Here is a 19,271-nt window from a genome sequence, read left to right on the forward strand (position 1 = left end):
TAGTTTGCTATTGGCTATTGCAAATTGAAATAGCCAATAGGAATCTAGTAATGCATTCCTATGGCCAAAATGTTTTATTCTTTTTTTCTATTCTGACACGGCTCCGTGTCAGAATAAAAAAATAAAATAATTCAGTGTTTCTCTCCTTGGCGGCCAGGAGCGGGAGACTCCCGGAGCACCCGGGAGAGTTAGGCTTTTTTTTTCTTCTTTTTTTGGACGGCAGCAGAACCGCCGGCCAATATAAAACTGTTGGGCGGAGCTAGCTGTCATTGCTAGCTCCGCATAATCGTTTTCTATTTTTATTTTTCTACTTTTTTAACTACTGTTAGTTACTACTGTTACTGTTTTTCTGTTCTGCTCGGTCCCACAGAGAGACCGAGCAGAACAGCCGAGCCGACCCCACAGTCTCCTGGTTCTAACCATCTGGAGAGGATGCTGTAAAGGGTGAATTAGCTTATGGACCCAGATTTTATCAAACCTCTGCAGGGAGATCTTACTAAAGTATATCATTTAACAGAGAGGGAGGGTTGACTTGATCAGGTTTTTACACTCCGTCAGCAAAGGTGGAGAGATCCACTTCAATGTAAGTAGACTTTCTTTTTTTTGGCATAAAAGTGTAGGCTCCTAGTAATTTTTAGAGTGGAGAGGGATCTGTAGTCCTCCACCAGCCCCAAGAAACACAACTTAGGACATGATAGTTTAAATAGGCCCAATGCTGCTTGAATAAAACAGTTAACCTTTATCCAAAATGGACCAAGATCAGATCACATGAAAAAAAATCTGTTTCTTAAACACTGGCTTGGAAGCAAAGTGGGAAATGCCAGATCTTCAAAATATACATCCACAAGGGAGTGTTGTATAATTGATGATATAGTTTAAGTCAGGGGTGCCCACAATTTTGTGTGCAAAGATCTACTTTTTGTATGACCAGCTCAACGAGATCTACCAAAGAATGGCACCACAACCCACCTCCCGCAACAGAACACAGGGTAGGTCTGATTGCGATGAACACATTGTAAAAAGGGGTCATCTAATTCCAGTGTGTGCGGATCTTTTGTCACTTGTTCACTGGAGGTGGATTACAGCATGGAACAGAACACAGAGTGGTTGTTGTTTTTTGTCTTATGTGTGTATATACACAGACACACACACTCACACACACACATACATATATACAGTACACAGCCTGCGGTACACAATGCCCCCTCCCTCTGATAAAGAACACCACTTACTGTGTCTGATGTGTGTTGCCCCAGGGCCCTGCTCTCAGGCTTCCCCAGAGTGGAGCAGCTGCATGCTGAACTCTGTGCAGCACGGCTTTCAGTGGCAGGGGCTCGGCCAGGACAGAGCGCCACCTGCCGGCCAAGTCAGAGAACTGCACCAGGCCAGCAGCAGCTGAGCGCCCAGATAAACGGAGCAGCCAAATTGAACTAGCAATCGCGATCTACCAGAAATAGCTTTGCGATCGACTGGTAGATCGTGATCGACCTAGTGGGCACCCCTGGTTTAAGTGGTATTAATTTGCCCTTGGAAGGGATAACTGTATTTCTCATTAAAATCTTCCCAGTCCCCCGAAGTCAGCTGCGCTAGCATGGTATGCCATTTGTGCCTTATTATGGAAGACTGGTGCATGATATAATATAATATTATATATTGTAATATATATGATATAATGCTGCATAATATTGAGAGATCAATTTAGTGTTATCCAAAGACAAAATACATTTCTTGAGAGTAGTATGGGAAAAGCACGCTCTTTTTAGTGATTTCAGTGCAGTCACGAAAGCGACTTTTTTTGTTTCAAGGATGTCAGCATTAAACACATGCAATCTTAGGAGTATTCTGTCATGCAATTGATCAGTGTGTAATTGATAAATAATTACCACAATCTCAATTTTAATTCATTTTATGTTTATTATTTTTTTCATTCTTATTATAGGGTTTTGCACTGAATCTTTCCCTCTCCAGTCTTTGATTTAGGGGTCATGCTGACTAATAAACATTTTTTAAGTGGAAGTTTACTAATGAACCAATTTACCTGTGAATAGCTGCAAAAAGATCTTCAGTAGTACGGGGCTTGTTGGGTGACACAAAGACATCATCAGTGTCTAACTGGGAATCCTCACTCATTGGTGATATAAGAGAGTCATCACTTATTGAAGAATCTACAGAAAAGAAAAAAAATTTTTTAAAGTATAGTTCAGTGATTATTTGAATTTTTGAAAGAAAGCAACCTTGTCATAGACCCTTAAATACAGGATCTAGGGATCTTGTATACTATATGAAATAGACTTTAAATGTAAAACACTATACTATAATGTAAAGACATGACTGCAGTAAGCATGGTGTGCTGTTATTGAATATTAAAACTACTCCCTTAAATCCAAAGAACATTTTTATAACTGAATCAGAGTTTAAATTTTGTCTGATATTTTTCATTAACCTCACTGGTGGTATGATTATGGAGGATTTTAGCATGCCAAAGTGGTACATTGTTTTTCATGGCAATTTGTTGTTTTATATTGTAAAGACTTTAGAGGAAAACAAAAAAAAGTGCTGCAGGTTTAAAGTGCAAGCACCTTTAGCAGCCGCCCAAATCCTCCTGTCATAGCTGAGTGCAGACCAATCCGACAAGCAAAGCTCTGACACTAACCCCTTCCACCACATAAAACCCCTCCACAAACATTCCTAATGGCCTGTCACTATGGTATCACTGGCCAATAGGAATGTGCAGGAGGCAGGAAGGCATGGGCAAGCTTTGTCACTGTCAAGGCATGATATGTTGGTTTGGGAATTAGCTGCAGGTATGTGTTTAGTCTCCCCAAGAAGACTTTGTTCGGCTATTCACTTCAGGCTGGTACAACTGATTTCAGCCTACAAAAAAAAAACTCTCCAGGGCGGTCTAGGAGCCACCCGCTCCCGGCCGCCAAGGAGAGAAGCACTGATGTGTCTTTTTTTTTTCTTTATTCTGACACGCGATGTCAGAATAGAAAGAAAAAGAAAAAGACATTTTCCCATTGAAAAGCATTGGGACATTACTATTGGTTATTTCAATTTGCAATAGCCAATTGTAAACTAGCATTGTTCCCGCCCTCTGCTGATGGACCTGATGGGGAACTGCAGCAGAGGGCGGGTACAATGCTAGTTGGATAGCAATAGCCAATTTGCAATAGCCAATGCTACTATTGGCTATTGCAAATTGAAATAACCAATAGTAATGTCCCAATGCTTTTCAAAGGGAAAAATCTTTTTTTTTTTAAATTCTGACATCGATCGTGTCAGAATAAAGAAAAAAAGAAACAGCACTGTTTCTCTCCTTGGCGGCCGGGAGCGGGAGACTCCCGGGGCGCCAGGGAGAGTTTGCTGTTTGGAGATCAGTGTCCCTGGTTTGCAGTTAACCAGGGACGCTGATCTTACTGCAAGTGGCCGGAGCCGCTGTAAGATCACGGATGGCTCCGCCCAGCTGTCATGGCAGGCCTATGGCTGGCCGCTCGGCCAGCTTCGGCTTTCAGCACGGCTCAGCCGAGCCGATGCATATGCGGCTGAGCCGCTCGGCCATGATCGGGAGCTGTACGGGCTATTGTGAATAGCCCATACAGCACCCCTTCGGTTCTACTGAACCGAAGGGGTCCTGGGACCGAAGCTAGCCGAAGGATCGGCCGAAGCTACGGCCAGATCCTTCGGCAGCTTCGTGAATAAACCCCTATGTTGCGAAATAAAAATATACTATAGGGAAGCTAAACAAAGCTTTTTTTTTAATTATATTACCAATGGCAATATTATATATAACATATATATAGAATTTTGAACATATATTGTAACATAAGATTATCATATAGGTTTTTAAAATAAATTTCAAAAATTAACCTTTCCAAGAGGCATCTTCCATGCTTTCTAAAGTATCTTCTGTCCTGCTATCTTCTGAGGCACTTTTGGTTTGAAAACCTGATACAAATTCATATTCCTGCTCTGGACAATCGTCATTGAGTGGATTTAAAGTAAATATTTCTGATTCAAAGCTGAGAGTATTTCCAGGCACTTTGTCACTGTTGCTTAAGACAGGTTCACTGGGCAACTGAGATACATCAGAAATATTGCCTTGCACATCAAATCCAGTGTTAAGTCCTTTAACAGGTTCTTTCATGGTAAATGGGTCACACTTTATTTGTAACCTATGTTCTGCTTTGATTTGCCCTTCCCCTTTAGTGTGACTCTTTTGATCATTTGCAAAATCACTGCTATCTGCAGAGTAATCTTGTACATACTTCGTAATTGTTTCTGGGTTTGCTGTAAAAATAGTTTCCTCTATTATTTCTGCAGGTCTATATTTGTGGTGTTTCTCTACTTCATCTTCTCTAGTTCTAGTGATCAAAGGTGGTGGCATTTCAAGTTTGTATAAACCATGTCCAGTAAACAGGGCAGTTGATTGAAAAAATGCTTCGGGGCTAGTGTCAACTGGCGATGCATCAATATAAGGAAGCATGGCTTCATCGGTGGAGAACTGACGTAATATTGATTTCTTAGGTGCTAATGCCGGTGTTTTCTCATAGGGATATGTATCCACGATTATTGTTGGATCCTGGGTACATAGGATGTTAGTGCTTTCTTTATGCCTAGAGTCCTTGTGATGCTTGTTGACTGATCTCAAATGCACAGATTTCAGCACTGAAGGTGTTATGGCAAGGGTTGGGGATGAATTTGGATTCAGTTCATCCTCTGACACATTTTGATTGGTATGACTGAAAGCAGTTACCTGTGGCCTGTATGGCAATGGTTTATGTAACAAATGAAGAGCACTTAGGTCAAGATGACTAGGAGGTATAGTTGGAAGTTCTAGTTCTTTGCTTAAGAAACCACTGCCAGACTTAGAAGGATGCTGTAAAGAGGACTTCCTTTCTGGAACTTTTGGTTTTCTTCTACTACCCCCAGGTGATAATGGTCCAGAGAAAAAAGGTGTAGGGAAAGATGAAGTAGGTGTTTCGGACTGGCTGGAATAGCCACTTGATGGTGATGCCAACCCTGCCAGCTTTTCTGGTGAGGCTAATTTAAATTCATTCTCAACTGAGGGAAGAGAAGGAGTGGTGGCTCTAGATTCAGGTTGTGAGTTTTGTGACTCTGAACTTTCTGGTGACTTGATGCATTCTATGACGGTTGTACCCGTAGCAGTGCTTGAATTCGATAAAGACCTGTAAGGATCACTTGATTTCAAGTCATTGAGGAGCCATAGATCTGCATAGTGAGGCTGTTCACTTCCTTCATCTTTAAATGTTGCAGTGTCTTGGTTGATAAATTGTATATTTTTTGAATCATGGTCATCCTGATTTACCCAAGCACCATCCTGTTGATTTGGTGGAGACAGGTTTTCCACTCTAGAGGGTGCATTTGAAGTCTCAAGTGGCAGTTTCATTTCCCTGGAGGTGTGAAGCACTTGCTGTGCGCTGGTAATCTTTGGTTCTTTTTTCTCAAGAACATCTGTGTAGTTGTCAGAATTTTTCAAAGATGAGTTACGTTTTGGTGGTGGTGGCTTTGCCTTTGGTTTTTTAAAGGACACGTTCTGTATTTCATGTTTTCTGTGATCTACATAATGTTGCCAAACACTGTCTGTACTCATGGATGACATTCCAGTGTCCTGTTCATTCTCAGTCCCTGATGGTGCATAGCTACATATATAACTCCTATTACTATTAAGACCACAGTCAAAATGCATGGAGGTGTAATATCCTTCAGTGTCTACAGAGAAATGAGATCCTGTGTCTGCTTTCTCTGAGGCAGGTTTCTCAAGAAAACTGTCATACGTTCCTAGGCTAGTAAAACTTTGACAACCTAAACCATCTCCCTTTAAGTGCTGTGGGCTGAAATCTGGACGACATGAAGCATCATGGTGATGATGAAGATAATTCCATTCACTGTCACTTGTGTTGCTGTTAGGGTCATCAAGCAAATCTGCAACTGTTGATGTAAAGGAACTTGCCCTGTGTCCTCTAAGGCTATCCAAGTGGTCATCATTATATTGTTCAATGCTAAAGACATTTGACTCTTCACCAGCATTGGCAGCAGTATTTAAAGACAATTCAGAATCACAATGTGAAGAGCCAGTTAGTGGAGGGGATGCTGCTGGAGGTATTGTTTCTGAAGTCTGGGATGGACATGTGGAACTACTTCCACTCCAGTTTCCACTTGAAGACTGATGATCATCTTTCTGATCTATGTGTGTGCTCAGTAAAACTCCTGTAGTAGAAAAAGAGTGAACAGGACTTCCGAATGTGTCAGAATTTGATGAAATGTCACAGCTGCCTGAATCAGCCATCCTTGATAGCCTTGATCTCCCCCTTTCATTCAGTTGAGGGCTATGGTGAGAATATGATAATCCCAGAGATTGGTGTTCTGCGGAATCTTCACTGTTCAAATGGTCTTCTTTCTTCCTCTCTGAGCTAGTTATGTAGCAATCATCTTTATAACCAGAAGATTGTACATTTCTTTCATGATCATTACTTGTTCTAGCACCTTCTCTGGGAAGACTACGTGAACGAATCCGATTGGACACTGTTGTGAACATTTGGTCACCACTCTCAGTCAAAGCTGCAATGTTTCCTGCAGAATGCGAGAGTGATGCTGCCACTCCTTGGCCCCTCTGTGCTCTAATTCTTCTCCTTGACGGAGCAGCAATAAGAATATCCTCTGTTTGGCACTCTGTATCTCTGGTTCCAGATCTCCTATTTGAAGAGTTTGCAAGCTCAGGGTTGTTATGAACTATAATATTCCGCTCCCGTGCTACAGGAGACTCATCTGAATCTACAAAAAAGACATACAAATAAACATCAATCTTTATTTTTAAGTTACAGTCTTTAAATAAATTAACTAAAGCATTAGTTTTGTTAGACAGTATTTCAACTTATGGTCCTGGAGCAGCAGGTATTGTAGTACTAAGAAAGATAAATAATCATATGGTTGGCATTTTTTTTCTTGTTTCAGAAAGTTGAGTTTTAGATCAAGCAGGATTGTTCTTTGTAGGAATTGTATCATGTTTTGTATATATTTTCTTTTTTTATTATGTTCAGGACTTTTCCCCCCCCTTTGGTCAGTTTAATATAAAATATTGCATAGGCATGAATATTTTATAGTTAATATTTTCAGCCAGAAGGTGGAGCTACAGTGATATTTTACCATGCTTACTAGGCCAATCTTAATTAATTTGCCAAAAAGCCTGTCATTTATGTAGCACAAGTTCAAATGGCATACACAGCTTATTGAGTGGTGCATTGCCCCCCGCCTTCTCTCTCTGCTTTGTATGGCTCCATACAGACTTTCAATTAGAGAAAAGCAGTTTGAAAACAAGCAGCTGATGCTGTTCCTTCTCTTAAAAAAACATTAGTGCTCTATGACACTGGTGTCATTGAAGCACCTTAAGTTTTTATATATATAAACTAAATATTTATATAAATAGTAATAACAATGTATAAAACATAATTTTTTAAAAAAAGTTTTAAATAAAATTAAATAAACACAACTGATTCAAAACCATGATACTTTCCCTTTAAAGAAAACATGCTGAGAGAGGAAACGGAGGCTCACTTCCTTGTAAAACTGTAAGTTTAAGCTGATCCAATGGCTTCAGTAATTTTCAGGTTACTGTGTTAGAACAAGTTTGCAGGGCTCTGGTCTTACTCTGCCTTCAGTTGCTGTTTGTTTGTTCAATTCATTGACTTAGAAAATGTTGAAGATCAAGACAGCACCAAGCACATTTATAACAAGGTGAGTATAGCAGGCTAGATATTTCTTACAGAACAGCTTTACCTAAGTTACCAGTTCTTGGTACTGTATGTGATCTCAGCAAGTTTACTAAAAAGCATGTTTTGTTAGTAACTCTATATATTAAACTGTTACACAATAACATTTTAAAAAGGGTGAATATGACAGTAATTTCCTTCTATGCATCCACACATCTTAAGACAATGTAGTTAATTTACTAAAGGAAAATAGGTTGTTCACTTTGCAAGGGAATTTTCACTTAGCTAAGTGAATGTGGTGAAAAATCACATGCAAGGAAAATTTTAAAAAAAATGTTTTGCTTGCACGTGTTTAGATGATGGAAGTCATCAGAGCTTCACCTCATTCACTAAGCTAAGGGAAAAATTCCTTGCAAAGTCAAAATTCCTTTGCAAGGTGAATAGTCTATCTGCCTTTGGTAAATCAACCTCCATGAGTGCTGTTTTAGTTACTAAAAAGTACTTCTTTGACATGACCTCTGCATCACTGAAAAATGTATGGAATCTGGACTATTAGTTGTAGCCTTAAATGGATCAACTGAACCAAAAGCATCCTGGTGTGTTCAGACACGACTGGCCACAAGAACGGCCCTAGCTTCCTCATTTTCAGTGGACCTGTGCAGATCTTGAGCAGTTTATTTTATAATTCACCCTCCATATTAATGGAGTTTAAATCCTTTGGGGAAGTACACATAATAACATGGCTTAACCACTTGGCAAGTCGATGGTGAGAGCTATAAATTGCTCCTAGCTTGGCAGTCATGTAGTAGCTATAACATTAAACATATATATGCTAAATGAACAGTCAAACCTATTTCTTGTTGCACTCTTCTGGGAATTCCTGATATGGTTTTTCGCCTCCTCAGTTTCCGCCTTCTCTGCAGAACAGATTGGGAATGTACTAAAGAGCAACGTATGCTTGCTTCTCTATCAAAACCAACACCTGTAAATAGATATATGAGGCTTTATTAAATTTGTCCTTATTTTTATTTCCTTGTTTTTTAATAAACACAAAATTGTCCACATTTACACTGGATATTTAAGAAACTGCAGCACTCTGAGTTTCTGACATTTTGCCTGATAAAAGGACCCTGAAAAGTTCTGAAACGTTTTTCAGGCCATGATGAATGAATATTATATAAGACAAAAGACTGAAGATTTTGAAAAGTGGCAACATTTTAGTGCCTACCATTTTCCGTAGCTACTCCTCCTGTCTCATGTTTACAGAAGAAAGACATTAATTAATTGCAACCTTTTTCATGGAAAGCTGTAGTAGGAGCATTCAGTAGGGCAAAATGAATGTGCCATTTAAAGTTACACATAGCATTCAAACTTAAATGATCTTTTAGTAGGCTGACTACATAAAACTGAGATTTGATGCATGCTTGATGTTACTGCACTTGAAACGCCTTCACTGGGCTTTGCATTATGTAAGCCACATAGAAGCAAGTTATATATTTGCATTGATAGACTTCTGTCCACTAAATGATAATATTAACACTAATACAGTTCAGTGTGTGCTAATTTGGATTAAATGTATTACTGCTAAATATGTAATATAGGTTATATTTCATGTTATAGCTGGATTCTGAACTGTGTGTTGCCATTTAGAATAATTCACTCTACATGTTTTAAAGGATATTTCTACCTCCAGATAATAAGGGGAAACATAGTTAGGGACTCTCAGGGGTCCCTAACAATGGGCACTGATCAGCTGTTTACAGATAGCCTGTAAACAGATTCAAGACTACTAAGTCTAGAGCAGCTCTGTCCAAATAAGCCAAACCTCCATGAATTCTCCAAATCAAGCAGTGAATAACTTGAGTAAGTCTGAACAATATTTTCACACATGACTCAATCAAGAGTTCATAGTTTTAAATGCTAATTCCGTGGTGAAGGATCCCCAGCAAGCAATCACAATCTAATGTTCCCTGCTATTACTACAGTGAATTCGCATTGGATGCTATTGGTTACTACACTTAAAGAAGACCTATTTTAAAAAGAATACTTTATGTGATTCAGTTTGATCTCTTTTATGTGCTAAAAAGCATTACAATACAGTACAATATTCCTCTTTAGATGTTAGCACTTAGAAATAAGAACTCTTTGTTGAATAAGGCTGACAGTGTTCAGAGATGTCAACCTAGGGCACCCTGTTACTGCACAATACTGTCAAAAATGTGCTGGTATCCATTAAGAAATACTCATGTGTGCGTATGTTCTTATGTGTTTTAGCCAGATATGTTTTTCCTTTCTCAAAAGGCTTTTAGAATTTTACACAAAATAACTAATAATGTATAGGTTTTGTCCTTTCTAAACTGTTACTTTTCTTGTCCCCCTTTGCCTACATAGTACAAATATCCCTTGTTCCCTTTGTGAATTGTTCAAACCTTGCATTATGCTATGTGGGGACAGGAAAGCCATTGGTGTCTATGGGATGCTCTAAAAGCTCTCAGTGTGAATTCACATTACATAGACACAGCTGTGTCTACAATTGCAACAAGATACATTTTAATACATCTTTTTTTGGCAAAATGCCTAACTCATCAAGGCATAAAAAGGTGGTAAGTGGGCACGGAAGAAGATGGACGCTTAGCTCCAGAGCTCCGTCTCCAGATATCCCGAACGAAGCTACAATCTCCTGCTATCGACTACCATGGGGAAAATAGGCAGACAGGATGGAAGGTCTAGATCTCCTGGGTCGGATGGGACCCAACTGAGCCGACATTGAGCGACGAGCGACATTGAGCGACATTGAGCGACGTGTCGCGCGACATCGCGCAACATCTTCCTATTGGGCTGTATGCAATCAGGAGCAATATCGCTCAAAATCGCTCTAAAAAAGGGTCATGTAGAAGCGACAAGCTACCAGCGACAAGCTACAAGCGATATTGAGCGATATTGAGCAACATTGAGCGACGAGATGTGAACAGCTACATTGAAATGTATTGGTGAAGCTACATAGAGCGATATAGTGCGGAAATATGAGCGATATCGCTACAAAAATCGCGCGATAAATCGCTCAATGTGAACGGGGCCTAAAGGAAGAAATCTTACAACGGGCCCGGGCCAAAGCAGTGGTCAAGTATGATGGCTCCGAGGTGAAGCTGTTCCAAGATCTATCCAACATCACCCTGCAACAACGTAGAGCCCTACGCCCGCTATTAGACCACTTGCGCAAACTTGGCATTGCATACCGCTGGAAGTTCCCATTCTGCCTGTCCGCACTGCACAGAGGCAGAACCGTTACCTTACGCCTACCTGAAGAAGCGGGGGACTTCTGAATATCCCGGCCGTCCAAGTCCAAGATTGGTATGAAGACCTCAGGATGCACGCTGCCAACGACAGGCCCAGCCGCAGACGAGAGCGGTCACCATCAGTGGTAAGTACCATGTTTCTTTTTTAAATTGAATCCATTTAATTTATTTCATTCATGTATTCATTAATTCATTCAAGTTAGTTATTTTGCGAATATAAACTCACATAATCAAAGTAACATTTATTAATTATTAATGTTATGTATTTATGGTTGTGGCAAACAAAAAGGACACACAAATTATAGCTGCTATCCTACAAGTGTGATGTTACAGAATTGTTGGTATTGCTGAGTAACTAAAGCCACTAAAATTCCTGTTTCCTATATAATGCTGATTAGGATACAAATATATATTTTGAGACATGGCACATCAATGTAACATTTGCATTGAAGTGATGTTAGGTAAACTTATCAAACACTGATCCTGTTAACAATGCCATTTGTTATTTGAATGGGTATTAGCACTTCACCAGGTCATTAAATGAATTACGTATTAATATTAGGAAACTAAACGGTGATATATGAACAAGATATTCCCTACCTTTTAAGGGTCATTGGAAGACCAAATAGTTGTCCTACAGAACCAGACAACATTTTCAGTCAGTAACTGACATACAAAGTACACCATTCTGATGTGAGTTACCACGATCAGATGATTTTCTAAACTAACTTCTATTTCAAACACAGCTTTTGTTCCATAGACTGATCCAGAAAAAATGTTGGTAAACACCACAAGCCTTACTTAATATAACATTTTGAAACACATTGTAAACATACAGTAAGAGTTAATGGCTGTTTTGTATTCTTTTACTAATGCTCTCTCTGTATATAATTAAAAATAACATATACAAATGTGACACAAGGATGCAATGGGGGGAATTTATCAATACTGGAGCAGACAAAATCTGGAGCAGCTGTGCATGGCAACCAATCAGCTTCACTCTTCAATCTGTTCAGTTGGGATTTGAAAATGAAAGAGAGAAGCTGATTGGTTGCCATGCACAGCTGCTCCAGATTTTGTCTGCTCCAGTTTTGATAAACTCCCTTCAATGTATTTATTTGAAAGAAAACTATTCCTGTGCAAAGTGTACCCATAGGTTATCCAAATGTGATAGGAATACAGCCAATCCATTTACAAATAGCTACAAACCACAAGCATGCAAATTCACAGCTGAAAAATTATCTAAATAACTACCAATACAACGTGCTAAAAATGACACTAAACTCTGTAGTTAAATGATGTGTGTTGTAAAGTAGCCACCAATCCAAGCTTTGCTCCCGTGTGGGCTATAATCTTAATACAAATTAGTGAAATAAATATGAGATTGTAGTTCATCCTGGGAGCAAGCTTGGAGTGGTGACTACTTACCCAACACACACAGGGACCATGGGGAACAAAAGTAGCCACCCTCCAGAAGGAAGGCCAGTGTCAGCATTCAGAGATGATATGAGAATCTACAGCTGAGTGATACACAAATTAGATACATTTTTGTTAAAAGTTTAGGTACTTGAATGTATTTTTTTAGGGTTTAACTCCTGAGTTTAATTTCACTTTAATATGTGCAATTTACTTCTGTCCACTCAGATTACATGCTGAAAATAAAACCAAACTATTTAAATTAACTAGCTATTGTAAGGGTAAAGGGCCTGCAATCCATTAAATTTATTCAATCTAAATCCAATCAAGGTGTTATTTGCACTACAAAGCTGCTGGTAAATCTAAAAGAAATTATACATTTAGATGATGTCATTTGTGACAAGTGCAATGCCAATCAGATATAAGTAAAAATGCACTAATGCATTTCTTAAAATGATGAAATCTAATTATAATGCAACTAGCATATCTACCTGAATGTGTCTTAATGTTAGCTTCCTGTAAGTCTGTGTAGAGCAGAACTGGGAAAGGGGGTGCTAGGAGCTTTGCTGCAGTGCACAGCATTGTCAGTGGAACACAAAGACCTTGCTCACGAGGAGAGAGCAGAGTGCATGTAATTACTCATCTATGTTCTGCTGCTTTTTCATTATCCACTCAGAAAGCTGCAGTGTGCCATGCAGTGGTGTAACCAGAGTTCTGGGCGCCCGGGGCAAAACATTTTTTCCGCCCCCCCCTATTTTATATAAACAACCACTGGAACTGTACCCTGCACCTCCCCCCCCCCCACACATGTTTTTATTTTAATTTTTCAAATTTTAATATTTTATTTTTTTAGAAACTTTTTCATTTTTTAAAATTAATTTTTATTTATTAATTAATTTTTTATTAAATATTTTTATTTTTTACTTTACTTTTAGGGGCTTCGGGGAAATATTGGGGGTCTAAACAGACCCCTGATATTTCCCTTTAAAAATAGAAAAAGAGATTGAGGACACAGAGTCCTCAATCTCTTTTTCTGTGTCCCCTGTTATCAATGAACAGGAATCCTTTATGAGTGTTCCTGTTCATTGATAACATGGTATGTTTACTATAACTACAATTATGAATGAACAGGAGGAGATGTAGATCACTCCCATTCATTCATAATTGAGGATATAGTATACATACCAGGTCCTCAATTATGTACAAACACTCAGCAATCACTGATCGCTGAGTGCTTGTACCCGTTCTCCTCTCTGACACACACTGTCATAGGAGGCTGCAAGAGGAGAGCCCAGCCTCCTGTGACAGCGCTGGCTGTCTCCGCCCCCACACCGCTCTGCTGCACTGTGATAGGCGGCCGAGCGGTGTGGGAGGAAAGACACCGGCCGCTCACAGCGCTCGTCCCGCAGCACTCGGCCGGCTGTCATTTTCTCTCTGATTCCTTTCATCCCTGCTGGGCACTGCTCTGTGTCCCAGCGGGGATGAAAGGAATCACGGCCGCGCCGACAAAACGGCAGGAAAATGTCACTTTCGGCATTTAGCCGAAAGTGCCATTTTCGGCCGACGCCCCCCCTTCACTTTTCGCCCGGGGCCCGCGCCCCTGCTGCCCCCCCGGTTGTTACGCCACTGGTGCCATGGACCAAGCTATACTGCTCTACTAAAATGGAAGCTGAGGACCAAGCTATACTGTCTGACAGTGTTGGCTGGATAACAGGACTGGATCAACAGTATTATAATTTTTTTAGATTAAGCAGTTCACATATATGTGTTTTAGGTGTGTGATCATCTGCTTGGCTTTTTCCAGTTTCAAATAACATAATTTTACTGCACATCTTGACAGAGTGATTAGAAAAAAAGCCTATTCACTGTAGCATTTAAATTAGATTAGTGATTAAAGGGAATATTTTAGGCAAGGTTCAAGCTTTGCAGAGGAAACTTAAGCTAATTCAACAAAATGTAATATTCCAGCTATGGTTGGATTCTGATAAGCTGAATTATTCAGCAGATCCAAATATCTGTGTATTCCAGGAACAAGAACTTAGTAATGATTACAGAAAGTGGGCAGCCTAGGACAAAATAGTATGTAAGAACCACAGGTTTTCTCTGAAAAGAAAGATCTATTTTTCCAGAGTCTGATTACTATTGAACACATTTACTTCTATCAAAGTATAACATAGATACTTTACCCGAGACATTGATGGGGATAATGCATGACGTAATCACTTGGGACTCCTGTTTCATCTTCTCCTCAGGGGTGGGCAGAGGCAATGCTTTATTCCAGTTGGTTTGTTTATCCAGTGTTGATGGAACATTAAGAATTGGATTTTTTGGCCTTTGTCCTAAAACCATTTCATCTTCATCCTGAGGTGGATGAGCCTGCAAAATTCACACACATTAGTATTGCCCTATAAATGCTTCAGAGCTCCCCAGGCATTTATTTAACCCATGCTAGTTTTGTCAGTAAAGAAGCAACACAAAATAAAGGAAACTAATATTTATATTGTACATACAATGATTAAAGTCCAAGAAACAATAACATAGATACTCAATGTGAAATGGAAAAAAATGGAATGGAAAGAAATGAAAAAGGAGAGGTCAATCTTCTCTGAACTCTTCCTGAAGAAAAGGATTAGCAATAGAGATATAATGATAATGATATGGATAAAATAATATGTTATTTTACTTTACAAAATTAGAATTTGGGGTAAGGATACATTCCTACATTATAGAATCTTCGCTTTTATGAGATTTTTTTTTTAGTTGTTAAAGTTAATTACCAAAATATCCCGTTTTATTTTATGGTGGATTTATTTTGTGTTAACTATTCTGCATTGAATATTCTTTAGTTTGAATGCTGTTGCTCACTAATGCTAGCTTCCATCTGTTCTTAGTTTACAGACTTTAGACTCTCAAGAATATTAAAATAGCATGGAGCGACACTTACCTTTCCAGTGTTTCCTGGCCATATAAATTAAATGCCACATGAAATGGGATTTTTAATATATCTCTGCAGAAAATCATACAACTTGTACTACTTTCTTCTCTCATCTGCAGCTTTTGTGTTCATTCCCAGCAGACATGAATAGCTCATACAAGCTACAAGCACAAAAGACTGTGTTTCCTAGGTAACTTGGTGGGAGAAAGTTTGTTGCATGCTTAAGGGGAAAAGGCTAGATTTTTGATGGCTCCTTTCCTGAATTACAATAGACCCCTGGACAATGAACGTGTAGTGATCTTACTACTGTCTAACAAACTATTATTATTCTTCTATAAGAACCACTGGTGTAGTGTATAAGTGGTCAAGTATTTCCTGCATACACTGTATTCACTTTAGCAAAGCTGTGGATGTATTTACTTTTTGTCATCAACAGAAATAACATTAATTAGCATTAAGTAACAGCCCAATACTGTGTATTTGCATTTTTCTCTCTTAAGAGATGACTCAGTCTTGTTGCTGTATGCAGCTATATATAAATATGATTACAGCTCTCCCCTATATAATGCCTCAAAAATGTATCTCCTCTAAAGTGTAATATATTACAATAATCACAAAATATAAATATAACATACAAAATGTGAATCAATATCAAATCAGTGCAAATACCATCAGTAACATACAGTATAAGCCAAGTTCAGTGTTTATTAAAAATATAAATTTTGTTGATCCCCATAAAGAATCCTCTGTGAAAAAAATGTGCAGGAAGAGGGACCATCCAGTCCTCAGCACAACAGTGTACCTCCTCCAAAATGCCTTCTTAAGTGCTTGCCCTTTAGTAGTTGACTGAGAACTTTTTTTTTTAAAGTTGTTCCATATTGTTTTTAACAATTGCAAAAATCGGTACTATTCAGATCTCTTGGTGCCTTTTGTGCATCATGGTGAGTCCTTGGAAGTTGTAAGGAGGAAGGACAGAATAATTCCAAAGCGGTTTAAAAACAATGCTAGTGGACCTGCTTAATTTTTTACGTTTTTTCACAAAGGGGTCCCTATGGTTGATGGTCATATAAAAGAGCACCTTGGGAGTAAGTGCACTGTTATAGTGATGATTGGATGGTTGCTTTCCCTGCACATTTCTTTTACAAGGATTCTATATGGGTGTCAACAGATTTTATAATGCTAACAAACACTGAACGTGGCTTTTATTTTCCTTATGGTATTTGCACCTGAAATTAAATCCTTATGGTATTTGCACCTGAAATTAAATTGCCATTGGTTCACATTTTTATGTAATACTATATATTTATATATTGTGATTGTTGTAATATGTTGTACTTTAGAGGAGATACTTTTTTGTGGGTTTATATAGCGAAGCACTGTATGCATATATTACTTTTTGTGTTAAGATGTCATACTGCTATTTTATAAAGCTGCTATATATGTTTAGGTTTTATTTTTATTTTTTTTTGCATTGAGCATTGACTTGTTTTATTGTGACAACATATGATTGTAATCACATATACCTATACTGGTTTATTAACAATTGCTGGACAACCCAAAATTAGTTCTTTTTTCTTCCTTACGGTTATTTTCAGTAAAGGATGGAGTGGTTGAAAATAATTAGTATAAACTAAAGTGAGTTTCCCTTTGTAGAAAAAGGGTCCCAACAGCTCATGAGTAGCAGTGTGATGCTCAAATTGATACACTTTGGATAGATTTAAAGGGGGTACCCATTCCTGTCAATTTAATAATTAAGTAACATTAATTAAATAATATACTGGTACTGGCAATTTTGGGCACAGGCAACTGCCTAGTGTACATTTTGGGAAATACTATTCATTAACTACCAGATCCATAATTACAAAGTTGATAGAAATATCAGTATGTAGAACAGAGAACTAAAAAGCACCTTGACTAAAACAGCTTGGTAGAGTAATATAGAGTAGAGCTGAATATATTTACAGATCAAATGCAACATGGTTATGACGGAAAAAATCAGGACCCAATATAACTTGGCCTACATGAATAGTTAAGATTAATATAATTTCAGAAAAGTTTGTTGACCTGATTTTGAATCATATAGACTACACCAGATAAAGAAGAATTAGTAGGAAAATATAGGAAGTTGGAAAAGGAGTTAAAGAAGTTAATATTAGGGTATAGCAATACTTAAACACTTAAACTTGCTTTTTTTAATACCTTTCTACTCCATGGGGTCAAATGGCAACATTCAGTAGGGGAGGGCGGACGGGTTCTGTTAAACTAAGAATATAAAATGTGGATAAGAAAATTAAAAGCATGCATGGATGGTAAAATAAAATGTGGCATACACTTTAGCAAACTACATAATAAAAGTAGAGATCAATGAATGAATCTGAGAACTAGGCCACTATGGGCAAATTGGGTGAATCTGATTTTTTTCAGTTTTTTTTTCAGATTCTCTTTACTATGAGGCCCATTTACAATGGAGAGTGGATATCGCTATCCACTTTTTAATGAACACCAGTGGACACCTGGTATTACTCTGCACCTGAAGTCTGCACGGTATTCTTAAATGCAGACTACAGCATGGACCCTGAGGAAGCCCACTGAGTTATCTCTGCTTAATGCTGCAGGGAGTATTCCATAACTGGAAAAGAGACCGTTCTTGTGACTTGGAGAGGTTACGATATCAACTAAGAATCATACCCTTGAACCCAGGTTACCAATATTAATGAACTGCATGATTCTCTTCAGACTGAACAACTTTAAGGTGAACTGAACATTCTGAAAAGATGAGATTCTCCCAGTTTGCTGGATTTGCCACAGATCAATTCGCTCATCTCAAAAAGTGATTTTTACATAAAATAAAGGATGAATAAATGTGTATTATAATGTGGATAAGTGATGCAAACTGACAAAAATAACAAAACAACTTTACATAAATAATGCAGATTCCAATTTAGTGTACCAACATGAGTTTTACATTTAAAAGTGCAAATAAACTGAGGCAGATGTGTTGTAAGAATAAATGTCCCACAGGTAAATGGTTTGCCCACCTAAAACTCTCATTTGACTTTATGATAGATAATGGAGAGTTAATGGAGATTATTTCAAAGCCACAGTATTTATTTCTTCATTTTGTTTAGAGTAAGGAATGGTCAAAGACGCTTGTCAGAGGCGGAGCTGTCTGTATCCCACTGAGGAGTTTTCCTGGTATGGAAGCACCTAGGGACTATCCCCAAAGCAAGTGGAAATCCCCTCCTAGACATTTGTCACCAGAACAGTTATCACCATTCAAAGATTTGCCCTCATCACCTGTTCCAAAGTGAACAGTAAAAATGTTGGATTGCTCATTGTTTTCTGTTCCAGTGGTGAGCAGGAGAAATAGAAATGGTGAATATCCTGAACACCCCTATTCAAAACCTAAAAATACATTTTTACTTTATATATACTTTAAACCCCTTTAAGGGATTCCTGAGGTGAGATCAGTACACTTGAATTCCCAGACCTGTTTCAGTCATTATAAGCTGAAGGTGGCCCAGTCTTCCTGTGAGTGTTCATTTAATGTTATGGAAGGAGAATGACAATTCCACGGTGAGTGGGAATACTTAAAACTATATGGTGGCAAGAAGAAGTCAGAAAGTACTTAGTTCCCCAGACTTCACCTGACACTAAACTAACACTTTTGGTTAGCTTCCCACTTTAGTTTAAAGCATCATACATACTAGGTATACTTTCTTATTATGTCAGGGATATGGACATTGTAAAATCATCTTCTCTATCCTTAAGAACACAGATGACCTTCAACTTCAGTTGTATTACCTATAAAGATAAACACTTTATTCTGTTATGAACTGAAAAATGTTCAGAAGATTGATAGCATGACAACTTGAAAACAGAGATACCATGATCAGA

The 19,271-nt window shown here is 38.4% G+C and overlaps 1 protein-coding gene across 2 annotated transcripts in view; it reads right to left on the bottom strand.

The window, feature by feature from the left end:
• Positions 1 to 19,271, bottom strand: part of NHS (NHS actin remodeling regulator) — a 199,161-nt gene that overhangs the window by 2,513 nt on the left and 177,377 nt on the right. The window contains exons 4-8 of one of the 2 annotated variants that reach the window (XM_018561728.1): positions 17,574 to 17,636; positions 14,626 to 14,815; positions 8,578 to 8,709; positions 3,868 to 6,792; positions 2,039 to 2,165 (exon numbers count right to left, since the gene is read on the bottom strand). In XM_018561728.1, the coding sequence (XP_018417230.1) occupies positions 2,039 to 2,165; positions 3,868 to 6,792; positions 8,578 to 8,709; positions 14,626 to 14,815; positions 17,574 to 17,636 (3,437 nt within the window). The remainder of the gene's footprint in view (positions 1 to 2,038; positions 2,166 to 3,867; positions 6,793 to 8,577; positions 8,710 to 14,625; positions 14,816 to 17,573; positions 17,637 to 19,271) is intronic. The other variant, XM_018561729.1, reaches the window with a different exon arrangement.

The sequence above is a fragment of the Nanorana parkeri genome, unplaced genomic scaffold (genome assembly GCF_000935625.1).
Source record: "Nanorana parkeri isolate BGI_ZX_2015 unplaced genomic scaffold, ASM93562v1 scaffold539, whole genome shotgun sequence".
Classification (NCBI taxonomy): domain Eukaryota; kingdom Metazoa; phylum Chordata; class Amphibia; order Anura; family Dicroglossidae; genus Nanorana; species Nanorana parkeri.